This window comes from Helianthus annuus, chromosome 9 (genome assembly GCF_002127325.2).
Source record: "Helianthus annuus cultivar XRQ/B chromosome 9, HanXRQr2.0-SUNRISE, whole genome shotgun sequence".
Lineage (NCBI taxonomy): Eukaryota > Viridiplantae > Streptophyta > Magnoliopsida > Asterales > Asteraceae > Helianthus > Helianthus annuus.
Window position 1 is genome coordinate 178,908,813 of NC_035441.2, and position 19,676 is coordinate 178,928,488.

Sequence of the window (19,676 nt, forward strand, 5' to 3'; positions counted from 1 at the left end):
ATGTTCATCAAAACTAATCTTAATGTTGGTTTTGATATTAGGTGTTGTAGGTGACATTCCGGATGGCGATCAAGCATACGACAAGAACCGAACGCACAACTTTTGAAGCTTCCGCGAATGATGTTGTCTAAGTAGTTTGTTTTAAAAACATGTCAACTCCTAAATGTTTTAAGTTACTACGAATTTTGTAATCTTGTACAACTTAACTACGAATGTGTTTTAACTTATCAAAGCTTTTATATGCACGTATTATATATAAATATATATAATTAATGCATATTTAATATAAATTTTGTCTATTATAAGACGGGTGTTACATCAACTACAAACTAACCTTCTTTAATTTACTCCTAACACTTAACCCTAATCCCCCACTATATATACACCCATTCTAACTCTCATTTTCACTTTCCATACCTCTCAAACACTCTCAAATCCTCTCTAAAACTCTCCAAATATTCTGATTTTGAGCAGAAAGTTTCAAGGATCTAAAAGTGAGTTCTAGCTCACTTCTTCCTTCAATCTTGCTTGTTTCTTCTTCAAACTTACTTGGATAACCTCTAGGAAGGTTTTCACAAGTTTTCCATGGCAAACTAAGGTGAAACCTCACCATATTTGAGGTCTAAAGTAAGATAAATTTTCTATTTTTGTTCATGTTATTGTAACTTCATTTTCTTTGCTAAAACTTGGTGGAATCTTGTACCCACCAAGCTCACAACTTAGCCTATAGTTGTGGGTTTGTGTTGAGGCGATTTCCATCAAGTTATGAGTTCAAAACTCTTTGCTTTTTAGGTCATACATATCATAATCAAAGTGTTGAAAACAGGCATGATTCATCATCTTTCATATGATAAACTTGTGACTTGTAAAGTGTGAACCGTGGGAGCTTTGGCTTTCAATCTAGTTCCACTACCTCACCTATGAACCTTGTGTATGAACACTCAAGTGACTTCCTAGTATCAAAGTAACATAACCCCGCCTAGCCCCCGTCACTTAGTTAACTCTTTCCATGTCGTGGTGGTTCACCCGGGTTAGGAATTACTTGGTCACTTGAACATGCATTAGTTAGTTTTAATTCTGGTTATTCATGACTCTCCGAATCATCCTTGTGATGATTTGAGTAGTGGTGAATCATACAAAGAGGTTAATCCTCCATGCTTGACTTATATGACAGTCTATGATGGACTTAGTTTTAGGTTAATATTATAACTATGTAAATAGATATCTATATAAACATGGTGGAATTTGTGATGATAATCGGGTCATTATTATTCGTCATGAACTTAGGCTATTATATCTACGAATCTAAGACTCTCGTTATTGATTCTAATAGGCAAACTAGGACCCATGAAATCACATATAACTTAGTGTCTAAAACGAGTACTTAGCTAGACTAGATAATACTTTTATACTTATATACTTTTGGTACTTTAAATTCAATCCGAATCTGCCGTTTAAATTCTATTACTTACACACCTTCGTTTCCCCCATGTAGGGTGACTTTGGTGTTCCATCCTCCAACTTACAAACTCTTCACGGGATTACAAAGGAAAGCTTTGCAAAACCGTGAGTACACTTGAACACCCCTTTTTACGCTTTACACTTTTTAGGTGCAATATGTTTAGCCTATTAAAATCACAAACACACTATACTTTATGCAATGCACAAACAATCCAATACATGCATACTTATTTGTTATACTTGATTCGTATATTTTGGGCGATTCTTATGTGATAAACATGTCATTAACTTCGTACGAGCATCCATTTAACATGTATAGGGCTATAGGAGTAACGCACCGCCCGTAGACTTGTGGTCATGTTAAATTTAAATCTTGCAGTAATCAGAGGGTTGACTTGAATATTCGCATGCCAATTGTACGTTAATCTTGATAACTTAGTTGCCATGTGGATTCGTTTAAACATTTTATCTTATGTTATGTATTAAAACTTGTGTACTCGCCAATGCCTTGTGTGTTGAACTATACTTTTATACATGTTGCAGGTTGATGATGATGATGATCTTGATGAAATCTAGTAGGGACGACTTTAGATACTCATAACGAAATGCTAGATTTGTTATCGTATTTTGATTAAACTTTGTTGTACTTTGAATTTCAAGTGTTGTATTTTGAGTTCTTTGATGTAATTGACAATTATTGTTATGAAATGAAATCGGTTTTTAATTAATTATTGTTACAAATAGTGTTATGAAGTCTCGAGCAATCTTGTTCGTCTAACTCTGATATTTCCGCCATCGGTTGGGGTGCGACATGTGGAGGGGGGTGATCCAAGTGAAGCCTCGGGAGCACCCTAAGACAAGCATCCGACCACACATTAAAAAACTCCTAGCACACCAACACCCTATCAATTTTACTTAACTTATTCTCAGTCATGTAAGTAAACCCCTTCATCTCGTATTCATGAAGACCCGACATAGAGATGAACTCATTGAAGTATCTATCATTGTCTAATTAAACTTGGGTTTTTTTTTCCTTTCCTCTTTGAACCAAACCGAGTTGAAATCACCCAGAAGAATCCACATACCCGGGGTTTAGGTTATTAGAGCCGAGATTTGGTTCCAGAGGTTTCTTTTATGAACCACCCCTTGGGAGGGGGGGGGGTAAGCACATTTAGAACATTTAGGACTATCCCACTTCCTTTAATTCTGTCTTTGACTAAAAGGAAGGACCTGTTTTTAACCGATTCAAGGTGCACAAACACATCCGGATCCCCCTACTCAGCACCCCCTGACATCTTCAAGTATTCCTACCATAAGTCGGAGCTAGTGTCGCATACAAGTTGTCGAATACCAGGCGTACATTTTTGTAACGACATGAAATCGGGTTTTTCTCTAGCGTCGCTTCTTTGTTGGAAAAAAATCAGAGCCTGCTCCAAATCGCCAACTATTCATACAAGTAGTTTGTGAATCATGCGAAAACGTCGCCTAAAATAGCTGCATCATGAACGTGATCTTTACAAAAATAGTCACATACTAGAAGTTCATTAGTGGCCTCACGAATGTGTTCAAGTGATGGTCGTCTGGTTAATGGTTGTGAACTACTTTCAGCGTGATTAGTTAAGAACTTCGTTGTTAATTTAGATGTCTCCATGAAAAACTCGTCTTTCTGCGATTCACCAGACAATAATGAGAATTCATTTTTTTTAATGGATATTATTAGCAGTGTAGAAACTTTGAGAACATTTTAAATAGGTTTTGAATGGAAGGCGTAGTGTACTAGAAGATTTAAGATTTAACTGAAATGTGTGGAGTTTTTTTTAATTAATATTGTAGTTTAAATACCTTTTCTAAAACGCGTGATCTTTTTTGGAACAACGATTTTTCGTAAACGGATTTTTAAAACAGCTCTGTTTTTAACGAGTGTAGCGATTCCCATGCACCCAACGATGATGATTCACTTGCCTAATGCTTGTGAGCTCACCCAAGCCCTGCCCCCCGCCCCCTCTAGTGCCACCAGTGACAGTGTGGCCACGAGCCCGCCCTACATGTCAACTTCCATGCCCTTATCGAAGCCTATTAGGGTGAGGGGGCACTCCCCTAAGAGGGGAGTCCCCTCTCTTACGCACACCCAATCAGGTTATGCCACGTCAACTCCCCTCTTAAACTCCCCTCACACCCCAATTTGATGGCGGCACTCCCCTCTTAGATGACTTGTTTTTTATTTAAAAAAAAAAATTCATTGGTTGATTGAATGGGGGGCCCACCTTCTCTCTCCTCCCCTCTTCGGTGCCCCCTCCCCGATCGTTCACCCCGATTTGGCCTCCCGCCTTGATGGCGGCACCGCCCCGATCGGTAAAAATGGTCCCCGCACGGGGTCACCGAGGGTGCCCCTCACCCTTAGATTTGTAGCTCTAAAAGGGTGATATGAGTTAAATAATGTTTATATTTGTAGAAGTTTAATAGATACATGTAATTCCATGTGTTAAATATTTATATACTACTTAAATAGTTAAATTAATTAAGATGTATAAAATTTCCGTTAAGGAGGGGCTTAAAATGAAGCTTAAAAATAATTAAAAAGCCATAGCCCTATTTTTGGCATGAATGAATGAATGATATCCTTTGAAAGTTGTCCAGAAAACATGGAAGCCACGGTTGCAAAATTTGTCTTCAAATTGATGCAACAATGGCCATTATTTCTTTGTCATCGTCCTTCAATTCTTATTGTTTGTTGCCTTCTTCGTTCTTTCTCCCGTTCGGATGAGACATAGCGTGACGCCCTGATCAACTCATATATAAACAACCCCCAAAGCGTTACGTTCATTGATCTCTCTGAACACCATCACCACCATCATCCTCCTCCTCATTCCTCATCTAAATCATTATCATCGCCATGGATCCCAACCCCAGCCCAAGGAAGATGCGAATCCTCAAATATGTCATGACCAAAATCCCCAGCTTCAAACGCCGGCAATTGCAGGAGCTTGAGAACGAAAGACTAGCTCGCCCATACGCCTTGCCAGAAACCTACACCGAGCTATCTGAACGTGAATCATATACCGAGTTAGCCGAACGTGTGTCTCATTTAACAGAAGATGATATTCTAGCCAACATCCGTGCGGTTGTTGTTGAGGTTAAACAGATCCGTTCGGTTATTAAATCTCTAGGTGACCGTCCCGACCCAGAAACCGTTGATCTGGCTAGGTTGCGGTACGCAGAAGCCGAATCTCCAGTCGCGGGTCAATTCGATGAGAATGCTGAATACGATATGGAGATGGAGAAGAGGAAGAGATTGGTGAAAAGAGAGAGGCAGATGTATAAGGCATTGATTTCTTTAGATGAGATGCATGAAACGTATAGCGATCTGCTTGTTGTCGCGGAGAGGAGGCTTCAGAAGCTTTATGATACGGCTAAATCAGCTGGGAAGTTATCCGCGCTTGATAAGAGGGTGTCTTCTATGCTTCCGACGATAGCTGAGGAGGTGAAGGAGGAGATGGCGGATATTCTTCAGGATGCGTTGATGAACGGTGTTGAACGGATTGATTTGTCGCGCAGGCGGTTGCCGTTTGTTCCTGAAGCTTTTGGGAAGCTTCATACATTGGTTTCTCTTGACCTCTCCTCCAATAAACTTACGGTTAGTTGTTTTGCACCATCAACGTTCTCAAAAGTTGAAAACGTTTTTTAGCTGAGGTAGCAGGTGACATGGGAAAATGACCATCTGCTGTTTAAGTAGCACGTCTCAAATTAGTTAATGTAATTAAAAAGTTCAATCTTCTAATTTGAGACATCCACTACTTCAAGCAGCGGATGTCGTGGTCACTTTTTGTCATGTCACCTGCTATCGGTCAGATTACACCTGCATGGTCTCATAAACCAAACATGTTTAGAAACTTGACCATAAACCATATAAAAAAACCTAAAAAATAAAATAAAAAAAGGATTCCATCTTCATATATATGTTCTTATATTTGAATTATTGACGTTTGCTTACAATCGTTGTTGCAGGCTATACCAGAATCACTTGCGGGACTTACGAGTCTCGAGGAGCTTAATCTTTCTGCTAATCTCTTTGAATCACTACCAGATACCATCGGCTCGTTGCAACATTTGCAGTTTCTAAATGTCTCAAGGAACAAACTCACTTCCTTGCCCGATGGCATTTGTAAATGCAGGTAATTGCTTAATCCGTAGGAAAACTTGTGTCAGAAATGCGTAGGAAAAGTTACAAAAAAAAAATAAAAAAAATAAAAAGGGGGTCGAAAATGCCTTTTCACTAATTTTTTTCCCGCAATGGTTTTTCCGACGATACTTCTTTTGTGAGAAAAGGGTGTTTCCTAGGCCTTATGACCTATTTTAGCGTAGAAAACGTCCCAGTTATCTATTAGTGTCAAGAACTAATTAAATATCACATGTTGGTGCAGATCATTATTAGAATTGGATGCTAGTTTCAATCAGATTACATATCTTCCTGCCAACATTGGGTATGGACTAATCAATCTAAAGAAGCTTATAATGCCTTTGAACAAGCTGCGCTCTCTTCCTACCTCCATCGGCGAAATGATATCTCTTCAAGTCCTTGATGTGCACTTCAATACGCTCAGAGGCCTGCCACCCTCAATCGGAATGCTTAAAAAACTCGAGGTTCTTAACTTGGGCAGTAACTTTAACGACTTTACAGCACTCCCCGAAACAATCGGGAGTCTAACTCGCCTAAGGGAACTCGATATATGCAACAATCAGATTCAACAGCTGCCCATTACATTTGGGCGGTTGGTGAGCCTGACCAGACTGGTGGTGGACCATAACCCGTTGACGGTTCCACCACCAGAGGTGGTGGCAGAAGGTGTTGAAGCTGTGAAGGTGTATATGAGCAAGAGGTTATATGATATGATTGTAGAAGAAGAGAGAAGGGTGATGTGGGAACGGGAAGAACAGGCACAACAAGCTGGGTGGTTTACGTTTTTGTTTTTCGGGCCGGCTTATGGCCCGGGCGCAACGTATCCTTACCTCACTCATCGACTTTGATCAAGTTATAAAATCCTACCATATATAGTAGCTTGGGTTTATTCTTCGTTCAACCTTGTTATTCATTGTTTTTTAAAATGTTATGTTTTTTCGGACCGGAAACAAACCTGAAAACATGTATGTAAAGGTTGCACGCAGGATGGATACATGTAACATCCTAAATTTTATTCCATTCCATGTGTTAAGGACGATTTATTGAAATAAATGGCCTCCTTTATTTGTTGATGTGTTTGATGGAGAAATTCTAATTGTTAATATATTTTATATGTTATTTTATACATAAATTATAAAACCACGTATCTAGGATTTTGTCCAGGGATAGTTAGCAAAACAATCAAGGTTGACCATAACTTTTCAAAAAGGGGAATTTACGAAAATCTGCGTTGACCAACCATGTTTTCGAATTTGTCACGCTAATGCGTTCGTGGAAGGACCTCTAAGTATGGGATGCGTCGACGTATCATGTTGAAAAGTCCATGTAGTAAGTATCTGACACGTGTCCGACAGACCACTCCCGTGCGTAGGCGGACCACTCCCGTGCGTCGCGGACCACTCCCGTGCGTCCGCTGACAACTCACAATGTCCGCGGACCACTCCCGTGCGTCGGCAGACCACTCCCATTTTGGCTGACTCGGAAGTGGTCCGCTGACGCACGGGAGTGGTCTATCGGACATGGACGCATCAACATAACATGCGGACTCTTCCGAAGCTCAGTGGTCCTTCCAAGGACGCAGGAGGGTGACAAAATTGAAAATCCTCTTGCTCAACCAACAATTTCGTAATTTTCCCTTCAAAAAAATAGAGATGTAAATTTAGCTTTTACCAAAGGAGTCGCCTCTTATTTCCTCTAATTAGATATCGCCACAACTCTGCCGGCTAAGAAAGTTAGGAAAGCGCCAACTGAGCTCCCGGCCTCTCTTTCGGTGAAAAGTGTCGGTTGAGCCTGCACTTTTGGAGACGACTAAATTAATTCAATGCTTGTTTTTGAGAAAAAATCAACTTTGAGTATTTTGGTGATTTTTCCTTTTTGTTTGTATTTTTGTTATTATTATATAATATTTAGTTAAGTTACATGCGCGCACCGGGCACAGAATAAACTACATGTAGGAAAACTATGTTGGCCCAGAGTCTGATGTTTATATTTTTAATTTCTAGATAGTCTTTATGAAATTGCTGATATATATTACAAGTAAAATATGATATCTTTGGTTTGGACAGCGTCTGATGTCATGACATACTTTTAGCATGGCATGCATAAATGCAGTCGGTTGCATATCAAATACACTGGGTCAACCTAACCCACCGTACTACTACATCTAAACATTTTTCAAGAAAATGGGTGTGTCACTTTGAGGGTATAGGTAGGTAGCAATGGATCAAGAAAACCCAACAAATCTTCTTCAAGTCCCTCTTATTGTTCAAAAATCTAGAGAAAGAAGATGGGTTGAGATCAAATCTAGCATTAGTTCATCAGAGCCAATAGTTGAACTGAAACAACAGTTGAAGTTAGCTGGACCTCTTTGTTTGGTTAGTTTTTTGCAGTACAGTTTGGAGATCATTTCTGTCATGTTCGTTGGTCGTCTTGGGGAGCTTTCGCTTTCTGTTGCTTCCATGGCGACCTCTTTTGCTTCTGTCACTGGCTTTAGCTTCATGGTATTAGTATTACACTTTTTAGTTTTCATCATTACTCTGTTTATGGGTCCTATGTTTTTTACTTTGATGTGTAAAAAACATGCCTTTGAAGTTTGATTAATGGTGGTTTTTTTGTTGTTGTTATTATATGAGACTGTTCATGAATCATGACATGCTACATATGGTCATGGGTTGTTGCAAAAAGTAGAATCTTGCCTTTCCTTTTTCGTTCAAGATATGATTTTCTGGTAGTATTCATGATGGACCCACAAATAAAAGCAAGCAAAATGTTATAAACCAACTTATATAATGGAAAGTGGTAGATTTGTGTTGAAGCTTTTTTTTTTTGGGGGGGGGGGGGGATTATGTTGACCATATTAGGTCAGGTCAAAATGGACCACACAAAGCTGATCCAAAGGGGTTGCAACATAGCTTGTTGCTCATTTACCTACCAATACCTTCTTATGTTATTTTTTTCTGTCGTTAATGAATATTAGGTATAAATAAATAAAAAATCTTTATCTGTGGCCCGATTTTGACTATAACGATTTCTCTCGATATACGTTTATTTGGAGAACACATGAATCATTGGTTCGCGCCGGCAGTCTAGTTTCCATTATATGTTGATAATATATTCCTAGTTTTGGCCATACATGTCAAATTATATATATTTTCCCTATAAAAATGGCATAATGTACTAATTATTTCATTTAGAAGTTTATTCACATGTCGAGTCAAAATTGGTCGGATAAAAGCAATAGAAAAATGCAGAATTGTGTTAAAAATAAGGGTTGTTTCTTGTAAGAAAATTATTTGTTTAGTAAATTACCTCCAATGCTGCAAAATTTACTAATTGTCAATATATGTTTGTGATTAGCTTGGAATGGGAAGTGCACTAGAAACATTATGTGGACAAGCTTATGGTGCAGAACAATATCACATGTTAGGCATACACACACAAAGAGCAATGCTTGTACTCATGCTCATGGCTATTCCTACATCCATCATATGGACCTTCACGGGCACTATCTTTACTTGGTTCGGTCAAGATTTGGAAATCTCAACTTTAGCCGGATCATACACCCGTTGGCTCATTCCGAGTATTTTCCCTTACGGAATTCTCCAGTGTCAGTTCAGATTCCTACAAACTCAAAGTAAAACAAAAGTGTTGATGATAAGCACCGGGTTCACGAGCTTTGTTCACATTCTTGTTTGCTGGATTTTCGTTTGTAAGATCGGGTTAGGGTGTCAAGGGGCTGCACTTTCGTGTGCTGTTTCATATTGGACCAACGTGTTGGTTTTATCGGTTTATATCAAGTTTTCATCCGATTTTGAGAAAACATGGACGGGTTTTTGTAAAGAAGGGATCACAAATCTTGGCGAGTTTTTTGTGTTGAGCATACCATCTGCACTTATGGTCTGGTTAGTTGATTATATATGATGATATATGATGTCACATAATCACTTATCCCTATAATTGTCTTGTTAAAAAAACTAACATGATTTTTTCTGTATGTGATTAAGCTTGGAGTATTGGTCTTACGAGTTCCTTGTTTTCATGTCCGGTCTTCTTCCAAATCCAAAACTTGAAACCTCAATGATGTCTGTCAGGTATATTATTAAGCGGCCTCAAGTAGATTACAAACGAAATGATGCAATCATCACATTATGTTGTCTTAAAGACTTAAACTGTTTTCATCACCAGTCTTACTACAAGTTCGGTGATCTTCAGAATCCCTTATGGTTTTGGGAGTGCGGTAAGGTACAGCTAATACCATAACTATCTTGAGATGTTCCTTTATAATGCATAGACTTTTGTTATTTATATGTTCATCTTATATTCGCAAAGCACAAGAGTTTCAAATGAGCTAGGAGCAGGGAAACCACGGGCTGCACGGCTTGCAGCGCGAGTTATGATGTTTCTAGCTGTAACAGAAGGTGTTTTAGTAAGCCTGTTTTTGATATCTGTTCGACATATTTGGGGATATTTGTTCACAAATGAAGAAGAAGTTGTGAGTTATATGTCTAATGTCATGCCGGTTCTTGCATTATCCAACTTCATGGATGGAATTCAAGGTGTTCTATCAGGTAAAGCTTCAACTTTGTGATACTTTATGCTTCAAAAGATATACATATACGATCGAAATCTTTTAAGTACTACTGATTGATGCACTGTATAAAGGTACTGCGAGAGGATGTGGGTGGCAAAAGATTGGTGCAGCTGTAAATCTTGGAGCTTATTACATCATTGGTCTTCCTTGTTCAGCCATCTTGACTTTTGTGTTCCATTATGGAGGAATGGTAACAAGAAATGTCATCTTATTGTTACATTTTTCTGGTGAATTATTCGGCATTATTTTTGTTTTTGATGCAGGGACTCTGGATGGGGATCATAAGTGGAAGTGGGCTTCAAGCGATACTTCTTTTGGTTATTACTATGCGCACGAACTGGGAGCAACAAGTATATACATAAACTCTATATAAATCAACTTTATTGTAAAATTATCGATGGGTTTTTATAATTTGTAAATCTTCTTTCACTTTTATTTCAGGCTATAAATGCAAGAAACAGGGTGTTTGGCACAAGTTTACCTAAGTGATGGATGCTTGTTTGGGCGGGTTTTGTAGCCAATGTGATTATGTCTATGGTTATGCTGATATTCCTTCTTGAAGTGGAACAGAAGTTAGTGATGAAAAATGTAAAAAAGTTTGATCAAAGTAACCATGTTCTGTTATTTATGTGTGTTAGTTTATATATCTTACCACTTACTACCCAGGAGGCTTTATATTCTGTTTTCTTTTAGGAACATTTTGCGCGCCGCAATTAAATAGGTTGTCGCACCTATATTGGTAACTAATCAAGATTGCATAATTTCTAGTTTTCAATCATTTCTCCACAATATATTGTATATACACAATTCATAAAGGAACTTTTATGCCTAGAAGCTTTTCCAAGTGGTTGGTTCTTTTCCTTCAACTTCAATAATGCGATATATATATATGGAAAAGTTACAAGATGGTTTAAGTTTAAATAGACATACTAGTGCTAATGACTGAGTCACCAACAGTATAAGCCTAGTCATTATATATATCTATGGAACCCATTAAGTCTAACCACCATCCAAGTTAATATCCACCGTTGGATCATGCTGAGATGAAATCTCAGCCGTTTAAACTAGCAAAAATAACCACTCTGATGGAGGTTATTTGCAGTTTTCTGCTGGTGGTTTTACTCCAGAAATTTAGGCCCATGATCTCCACTCCTTTTACAAATTTTCTCCAGCAAGTCCTGATGATCGGAGCAGTTTAAAGTGGTTAAATTAGCAGCAGTTCATGTCAGTTCCACGCTCTCTCTCCTAGAATACAGCGGTTGGCGACAGTTTTACTATATCAGCGCTCCCACTTCCGGCGAACTGCACACGTTATCCTCCACCCACGTTTGCCGCTTTATCCTCCCAACCACCCTAGCCCACCCATTATATAAACCCTCCAGGCCAACACCAACCAGCATCGCCGAGTTCATATTCATCTTTCTCACCCACTACCAGTAACGTTGAAGAGGGCTTTGATTCTTCCGGTGGATTTATCGAGTTCGTAACTGATGACGCCGATTGGAAGAATACCCTTCAGGAACCCGTGTGTAATTAGCAGGTTTCATCTCATCTCACCTCAATTAGAAATTAGGTTAAGTTTTTCTTTTCATCAGTGTGATTCTTAATGTTTGTAAATCAATATTAATGACCAATTTCTTTTCAATTATCATAGCCCCAAATCTCGCTTCTGTTGCATTCGAGTTCCATACGGACACCACTGCCTCCCAACCATGAGATTGAAGAGCGACGAAGGCGAAATTTAATGAACAAAGGTCCTCTATCTGATTGATTTTAGTTTTTTTGGGCTTTTAAGCAATTTATTTGGGTTTTATGGGTTTAGTTTATTGTAGTCTATTTGCACATCGTAGGTTTTTTATTTCATTTGCAGATCACTTTGTTTTGCATATTTGTAATAAGTAAACAAATAACCATAGAACATAATAAAGAAAACAATAAACGAGCTTATAGGATGAACGAGCTTGTGATCAGATCACTCGTATCTCTCATTCTTGAATCTTGACAACATGTTTAGTTTTTCAGCTCTTGTAGTACCTTATTCAGATATCCAGTTAGTTTCACGTCTATAATCCTAAAAGTCATTTCATTAGATGCAAACACAGAGCATTTATTTTCAATTTTAGTGCAAAAAGACGTTCTTAATTATCAATTATTTTTATCTTACGTGTTGTCATGCATATTTTGTTCAGTCAGGCAGGCAGGAAGGAAACAGTTTTGGATTTAGCCAAGTTTGTTGACAAGGGTATCAAGATCAAGCTCACTGGGCGAAGACAAGGTTAGCAAATACATATCTGTCTTTTACTATTTTGTTTTATATTACTTACAAATGAATGTAACTGAAGTAGGATGAACGGATGGAACTGCTTGAAAATGATTATTAGTTATGAAGTATTAGCCATTAGGTGTTCCATCTGTTCTTACAGAGTATGAACTTTAACTGCTTTATGAAATCTCAATCTATCAGGTATAAAATTTTTCTTTATCTTTCAAAAGATAAGTTGGCATGTCAATACAATGCCTACATGCTTTCTATGTTGGTAACCTGCCAAAAACGGTTAGGGTCGAAACTGGTGAATTTTCATGGTGATCGACAGGGGTCCAAACACTTTTTGTTAAGTTTTTTAAAGTTGGTATAATTAGAAATTTTTATCTTCAATAACAAACTAATTTTTTTATATAAAAAGATATACACGGTTTTAAGTACTATAAAATACACTTACATCACTCTGAACATGTTTGACCTGTTACCGTTAAGTTATTATTTTTACCTGTTAAAACGGTAAGAGATATAACCTAACCCGAATCGACCCATTCATAAGTAAATGGGTCAAAGTTACCAACTCGAGTTGTCACGGATACGTGATTTACCTTATATACATGCAATTCAATTAATTATCACAAAAAATATGTACCATGGTTTTTATTTTTTATCTTTTTTTTTTTTTTTTGTAAATAGGTTCCAGGTGAGTCAATTTATAATTTTGATTTCTTTTTAAGTTCAGTTTTAGCAAATCTAATAATATTCTCAGCATAGTTTATAGTTTATTCTGATATGTAAATTACCTGCAGAAAGGTGAAAGGGAAGAGAATGCATTGACAAGTGAAAGTTTCGAAGAAAAAGTAACCGAACTTCCTGGAAACCAAGTGAAGCAACTTGAAACTAGCAGCCTAGTGGCAACAACTGTATATACACCACTAGAAACCGGTACCAGTAAACCAACCGATGAGAGTGGAATTTTTTATCAAGCACTCTCAGTTACCATGGTCATTGCTGATGAACACAGCAACACACCAGAAAGTTACAAGGCTGCAAAACCAACAGAACCTGAAGAAGAAACCATAAAGATTGGAGAAAAGGCTATTGAGAGTGAAGTATGTGGAAACAGTGTCCCCGAGAAGTCTGAAACCGACAGCGTCGAGCAGGGTAAGAAAGAAGCTTTCAACGTGTTGGAGAAGAACCAAGGTGATGGTTATGGTGTTACAAGCTCACAAGATGCTGCGTGTGAGGATATAAAAGAAACAACAGAAGAACATGCGCTCGTAGTGGCTGATTTCAAGGAGCAGGATCTGAATGAAACGCCTAGAGAGTTTGTCAAGGAAGAAACAGATGACAAATCAGTTGATGCACAAGAGGTAAATAATGTTTAACCCAAGTAATTTCTAATTATTCCAAAAGGCTGCTATGCTGGTGTTATAAGAGTGCGGGAATGGGTCAATCGGGGTTGTATATATTTGATACCGGATAAAATATATAACGGGTGGATTTGTTTAATATAAAGAAAAACATAAAACAAAAATTTCCAAGAAAGGTAACCAGAGATTAAAATGACCAACGGTGACCCCTTACTCAACCCAACCCAACAGACCATCCCTTTTGCCATTTTTACCTATCAGTATGACATTTTTACCTTCAACAATAATAAATTACATCAAAAATGATAAATGCTTAGAGAAAATGGCATTGTGAAGAAGACACCATTTATAAAAATTGTGGCTAATATTTGGATGAAAAAAGATGAATCCAAGCTGCTACAAATATTGTTGCTACAAGCTTTGAGCTTATTCATATACATTATTTTAGATTTTCTTTCACTCTACCCATAAACTCAAAATATAAATAATTTCATATAGGCAAGTGAACTGAGTGAAATTGGATCAAGGGACACAGAAGAACAAAAGTATGAGGAAAGTGTCAAGAAAATTGAGCAAGGTGTAGAGATTGAAGAAACCAAGCCGGATGTAGAAATTGCAAAAAGGAGCAAAATGGGTTATTACAAGCAATCACCCCCGATGCTTGCGCCTCAACACAAACAATACCTCAAGTAGAGACGACAGAACATGAAGAAAAGGAACAAGTTGTCAACGTATTAGAAAAAGATCAAGATGAGGATGACGTTACACGCGCACAGGAGGTGACGGTTGAAGGAGGCTTACAAGAAAAGACCCACCACAATGACAATAATGAACGTGAAGTTGTTGAAGCTAAAGAAAGTGTAGAGGAAGATGTTGCGGATGTTTGTGTCTCAACACATGTCAAGGAAAGTACAAATATTTAGTTCCATTAAGTATGCTCTTTTGTATTGTTCATTTTAATGTTTGGTTATTTGTTTAGTGACATTATAAATACGTTTTATTGTTTTCTTTATTATGTTCTATGGGTTTTTTATTCCTTTTAAGTTTTTGACTTCTTAAAAGTTAATAGCTTGTAGTGTTTGGATAATGTGTTTTGAGAATGAGTTTTAGTGGATTGAAAAGAAGAAAAGGAAAAGTTAGATGGTTTTAACTTTTTCAAATAGGAGATGGAAAAGAAGAAAAGGAGAAGCAAACCGAAACACCATCAATATACAGTATTTTTGTTTGTTACGTTGTGAGCGTAACCCGTCCAACGGACGGGTATTAAACTAGTTTCATTTGTTATTATTAATCACTAAAAGGTTATGGGATCTTTATGGCCCAATCACAAACATCCAGTGTTGTTTATCTCTTTATTTCTTAACACCAGATCTCAAAAGCAATTGGTATTACATGCCTTTCTTAAAGTCATTGTCTTTGTTCTCAAAGGTTTCAAAGTTGGTGCACTCTAAGCCAAAAAAAACATGTTGAATATGATATGGAAAATCTGTAGGTTCTTTCTTTGAGAGTTATTGTCACGAAAAGGTCCATCGATGTCACGTTCCAGTGTTTTTCCTTTGCAAGTGCGCCTTTTTCCGCTATCAATCAAACGACTGGCGTGTTCTTACATATCTTATTATCCATACATACCTCATTGTTGATTTTTCTAGTTTAGTCCAAAATCCAGGAGAGAAAGCCCTAAAAAATGGATCAAGAACAGTACTCGAAACCACTTCTCAAGTCTACTCTTACAATCCCAAAATCGAAACACATATTGGAGTTTGATATACATGATATTTTTGCAGAATTGAAGCTTCAGCTGATGTTAGCTGGACCTTTTATTGTGGTTAGTTTTCTTCAGTATAGTTTTCTACTAACATCGCTCATGTTCATAGGCCATCTTGGAGAGCTCACCCTTTCTGGTGCGTCGTTGGCCACTTCGTTTGCCGGTGTCACCGGTTTCTGCTTCATGGTAACTAAAAAGATCTATAGAGCCATTAGGAAATGCATAGTGCAACTTGCATATCCATTTCTTGGTGGCCTTTAGTGTGATTCTATTCAAGGCTAATTCTATGAAAGGTTAACCAGTTTTACTAAAAAGTTATGTTCTTTTTAGGTAGAAAACACCATCAACGTTTCATAAATGTTGGTTTAATGTAACATAACTTCCAGTAAATTTGATTTAATGTAATCGGTCGATAATTTTGGTCATAAGTTGGTTCTGAATAAGACTGATGTTTGAGTAAAGTTGGTTATTTTTGTTATATAGTTTGCCCTTCTTGGGTCAATTTCTTAAAAGTTAGTTGCTTTTTTGTTCAGATGGGCATTGGGGGTGCACTGGAAACATTATGTGGGCAAGCTTACGGTGCAAAACAGTATCAAATGCTTGGTGTACACATGCAGAGAGCTATGGTAGTACTAATGCTAATGGGCATACCAATTTCTATCATTTGGGCATTCACAGGACAAATGTTTACAATATTTGGACTGGATTTGGATATCTCAAAAGAAGCTGGAAACTATGCGCATTGGCTGATCCCAAGCATCTTTCCATACGGTTTACTTCAGTGCCAGATCAGATTCTTGCAGACTCAAAATAACCTGAAACCATTGATGATAAGCACGGGTTTTGCGAGCTTATTTCATGTTGGGTGTTGTTGGATCTTGGTTTCAAAATTTGGGTTTGGTAGTTCGGGTGCTGCTCTATCAGTTGCCATCTCGTACGGGGTTAATGTGGTTATTTTATGTATGTATATCAAGGTGTCACGTACGTGTGAAAGAACATGGGTCGGGTTTTCTAAAGAGGGTGTTCGTGATCTTGGGGGGTTTCTTGCTTTAGGCATACCTTCGGCTCTCATGGTCTGGTCAGTTTTTTCTATGCTCCTTATCTTAATTTTGCCTTTTAGCTTCTTTGTAGCTAAAATATACCTTCTTTTGATTTCATTTTAAATGTTTAAGCCTGGAGCATTGGACTTATGAGTTTTTAGTTTTACTCTCTGGATTTCTTCCAAATCCAAAGCTAGAGACATCGATGATGTCTATCAGGTGCTTTTTCCCGATTTTTTTTTTTTTTTTGTAGTAGATGGTTTAGGAACGAGATCGGTACTTCTAGGTGTTTTCTGAAACTTCTTGTATTTTTAAGCAGTTCACTACCCCCTGTAAGCGATCGTAGTAAGTTCACTTGGGTGGCAAGCGTACTCCATGGAGTTTTGTGAAAAAAGTGGTCGAGTTTGGTGAAAAACTCTATGGAGTTCGCTTGCCAGCGAAGCTAACTTGCTAAGTTTGCTTACAGTGGTAGCAAACGGCAAGAAGTTTCAAAAAGCATCTGGAAGTACCATTCTCGTTCCCTAGACAACGGAAGTTTCATGCTAACTTCAAATTTACTTTCCTCAGCCTAAGTACGATTTCATTGGCCTACAGAATTCCCTTTGGCTTTGGGAACACAGTGAGGTACGGTTAAGTGCAGAATCTCTATCCTTTAAAGATAAATGTAGATTAGTATCATAATATTTTGAGAAAATAGACAACATATTATCGATAAGTCACGACACGTGACATGAGTTGTGACCATGACTCGTTTTGACATGTCATCCCACCAGCCCAAACGCCCATGTTTCCACCTATGTGTGACATTTTCCATAATCAACAGCACAAGAGTTTCAAATGAACTTGGGGCAGGAAAACACGAATATGCAAAAATAGCAGTATGGGTGGCCTTATCACTAGTCATCACAGAAGTACTAGTTATTGGCCTGGTTCTAGTGGCAGCCCGTAGAGTTTGGGCAAATTTGTACACGAATGAAGCTGAAGTCGTTAGTTATGTATCATTAGTTATGCCGGTGCTAGCTATATCTAACGTCATGGATGGACTTCAAGGTGTATTATCAGGTAATTAGAGCTCATGCATTTTTTTATCATTTCAATGAGCCAAAATTAACATTTTAACTATTTATGTGGTAATAATAAAGGTGTTGTGAGAGGGTGCGGTTGGCAGAAAATGGGCACGTTGGTAAATCTAGGAGCTTACTACCTTGTCGGTCTTCCTAGTGCCGTCATTTTAACATTTGTTTACAATCTAGGAGGCAAGGTGAGGTTCGGTTTCTTGTTCATTTCTCCTCTTTGGGAAGTTGACCTTGTTAAATTTCTTCACAGGGTTTGTGGATCGGGATCATTTGTGGGAGTGGGGTTCATGCGTTGTCGCTTTTAGTAATCACAACACGAACAAACTGGGTACTAGAAGTAAGACATTGAGTCATTAACTTTGTTTGCTTGTTTAAGTCTACCATCGATTAGCAAGTCATACGTTTTCTAATGTCGTTGCAGGCGAAAAAGGCGATGAATAGGGTGCATTCTAGCACCATTACGCTGACCACTGTGTCATGAACGAACATTGCAGCTTTAAGTGGTAGTTGCTCTATGATTTTGATTATATGTTAAGAACTCTATGGATAAATGAGTATTGTTTGGTCTATGAATTCTAGTGGTTGAGTATGTAAATCGTACCATACAATATCCTTAAGATAAGTTGGAAGTGTTGGATATAATGTTCAATTGTCGATTATAATTCAATGTTGCCGTCAAGGTACGACCCAAAGAGTTACACTTTGGGCAATGAACATTTAACGGTGTTTTAATCGTTAATCACCGGATCACGAAATAATAAGCGTAATAAAAGAAGCCGGTAATTATTTGGAATAATTACGTAGAGCCGGATTTAAAAAGATATATTATAATTAATTTGTTAATTATAAGAAATTATATATAATATATAATATATATGTATTGTATTATATTATATATAATGTTAATGTTAGTTATGAGATAATTAATAGATGCATATTGTATTTGAATTCAAAGGATATTTTTTTTGGTATTTGAATTCTATTGTGATGCAAACATATCAACAAAAATTGGCTAATGGCTTAACCGACATATACTGACTTTGGAATAAAAAGAAAGGAGTTGTAATTTATCTAATATAGATCTCAACAAAAAAAAAAAAAAAAAAAGGAATTCGCTTTTAATTCTCGGTTCCCTCCTGCGACGTGAACAAGGAGAAAAGTGAAAACTTTTTGGCTCTTTCTTTTTCATCACTAAATCAGAGACGATAACCCGGAGATTCGAGATACCGCTAACGAGTATCATCAGTCTCTTTTGTTTCTTCGATTACGCATAAGGTAAACCTTTTGAACTTTTTCTTTAGTTTAAAGGTTTAGTTTGAAATCGTTTCAAACGAACAAATATGATTTCGTGGTCAACGATCATCTAGCGAGATCGTTCGTTGAACCAAGGTGTCTTTCTTGGATGTCACGATTCTTTTATTTTATTATAACCTATTTTGATTGTAAAGAGATCACTGGTGGAAACGGTTTAGAACCGAACCTCGTGTACATGTTTTCCGCTGCGTTCAGTTTGTTTGACAAATTGACTAAAAATTATTTTCCAATAGTTACACGAAATTTCCAACAGTGGTATCAGAGCCACCTTACAAATCAAAATAGGTTATTTTATACATGTGTTTGTAGATCTATAAAATAGTTATAGGATTGCATGCTTAAAATCGAGTAGATTTGGCATAGGATCCTGTCACGTATAATAGTTATAGGCAAGTTTTATTAAGGCCAAACATGAACACTTGTCAAAGTTCTCTTTGACAAAATACTTGGCCTTAACCTATTTCATTTAGCTTAATGATCGTACGATGCAAATCCGGGTAAAGACTTATTTTTATAACACACGTACTAAATTAGTTTTTGAAGCTACGCACGTTAAAATTAAAGAAAATATGAAATATTAAAATAATGATTTTAATATAATCAAACTTTAAGCATTAGA

The 19,676-nt window shown here is 37.4% G+C and overlaps 4 protein-coding genes across 5 annotated transcripts; all 4 read left to right on the forward strand.

Moving 5' to 3' along the window:
* Nucleotides 1-4,167: 4,167 nt before the first annotated feature.
* Nucleotides 4,168-6,711, forward strand: LOC110885213 (plant intracellular Ras-group-related LRR protein 9). Its single transcript, XM_022132900.2, has 3 exons — nt 4,168-5,095; nt 5,467-5,633; nt 5,883-6,711. The coding sequence occupies exons 1-3, from the start codon at nt 4,355-4,357 to the stop codon at nt 6,484-6,486; spliced, it is 1,512 nt and encodes a 503-aa protein (XP_021988592.1). The 5' UTR covers nt 4,168-4,354; the 3' UTR covers nt 6,487-6,711.
* A 992-nt stretch (nt 6,712-7,703) lies between these two features.
* On the forward strand, nt 7,704-10,894 carry LOC110885212 (protein DETOXIFICATION 16). 2 transcript variants are annotated; one of them, XM_022132899.2, is made up of 8 exons: nt 7,714-8,139; nt 8,996-9,540; nt 9,643-9,729; nt 9,824-9,880; nt 9,968-10,206; nt 10,301-10,419; nt 10,493-10,579; nt 10,671-10,894. In XM_022132899.2, the coding sequence occupies exons 1-8, from the start codon at nt 7,858-7,860 to the stop codon at nt 10,716-10,718; spliced, it is 1,464 nt and encodes a 487-aa protein (XP_021988591.1). In that variant the 5' UTR covers nt 7,714-7,857; the 3' UTR covers nt 10,719-10,894. The 2 variants fall into 2 exon arrangements, with proteins under 2 accessions (XP_035833821.1, XP_021988591.1); XM_035977928.1 differs by lacking the exon at nt 10,301-10,419 and having other exon boundaries at nt 7,704-8,139.
* Nucleotides 10,895-12,433: 1,539 nt separating this feature from the next.
* On the forward strand, nt 12,434-14,899 carry LOC110885211. Its single transcript, XM_022132898.2, has 3 exons — nt 12,434-12,504; nt 13,299-13,862; nt 14,361-14,899. The coding sequence occupies exons 2-3, from the start codon at nt 13,491-13,493 to the stop codon at nt 14,553-14,555; spliced, it is 567 nt and encodes a 188-aa protein (XP_021988590.1). The 5' UTR covers nt 12,434-12,504; nt 13,299-13,490; the 3' UTR covers nt 14,556-14,899.
* A 624-nt stretch (nt 14,900-15,523) lies between these two features.
* On the forward strand, nt 15,524-18,224 carry LOC110881922 (protein DETOXIFICATION 16). Its single transcript, XM_022130051.2, has 8 exons — nt 15,524-15,813; nt 16,161-16,705; nt 16,800-16,886; nt 17,235-17,291; nt 17,491-17,729; nt 17,810-17,928; nt 17,994-18,080; nt 18,165-18,224. The coding sequence occupies exons 1-8, from the start codon at nt 15,547-15,549 to the stop codon at nt 18,222-18,224; spliced, it is 1,461 nt and encodes a 486-aa protein (XP_021985743.2). The 5' UTR covers nt 15,524-15,546.
* Nucleotides 18,225-19,676: the final 1,452 nt, after the last annotated feature.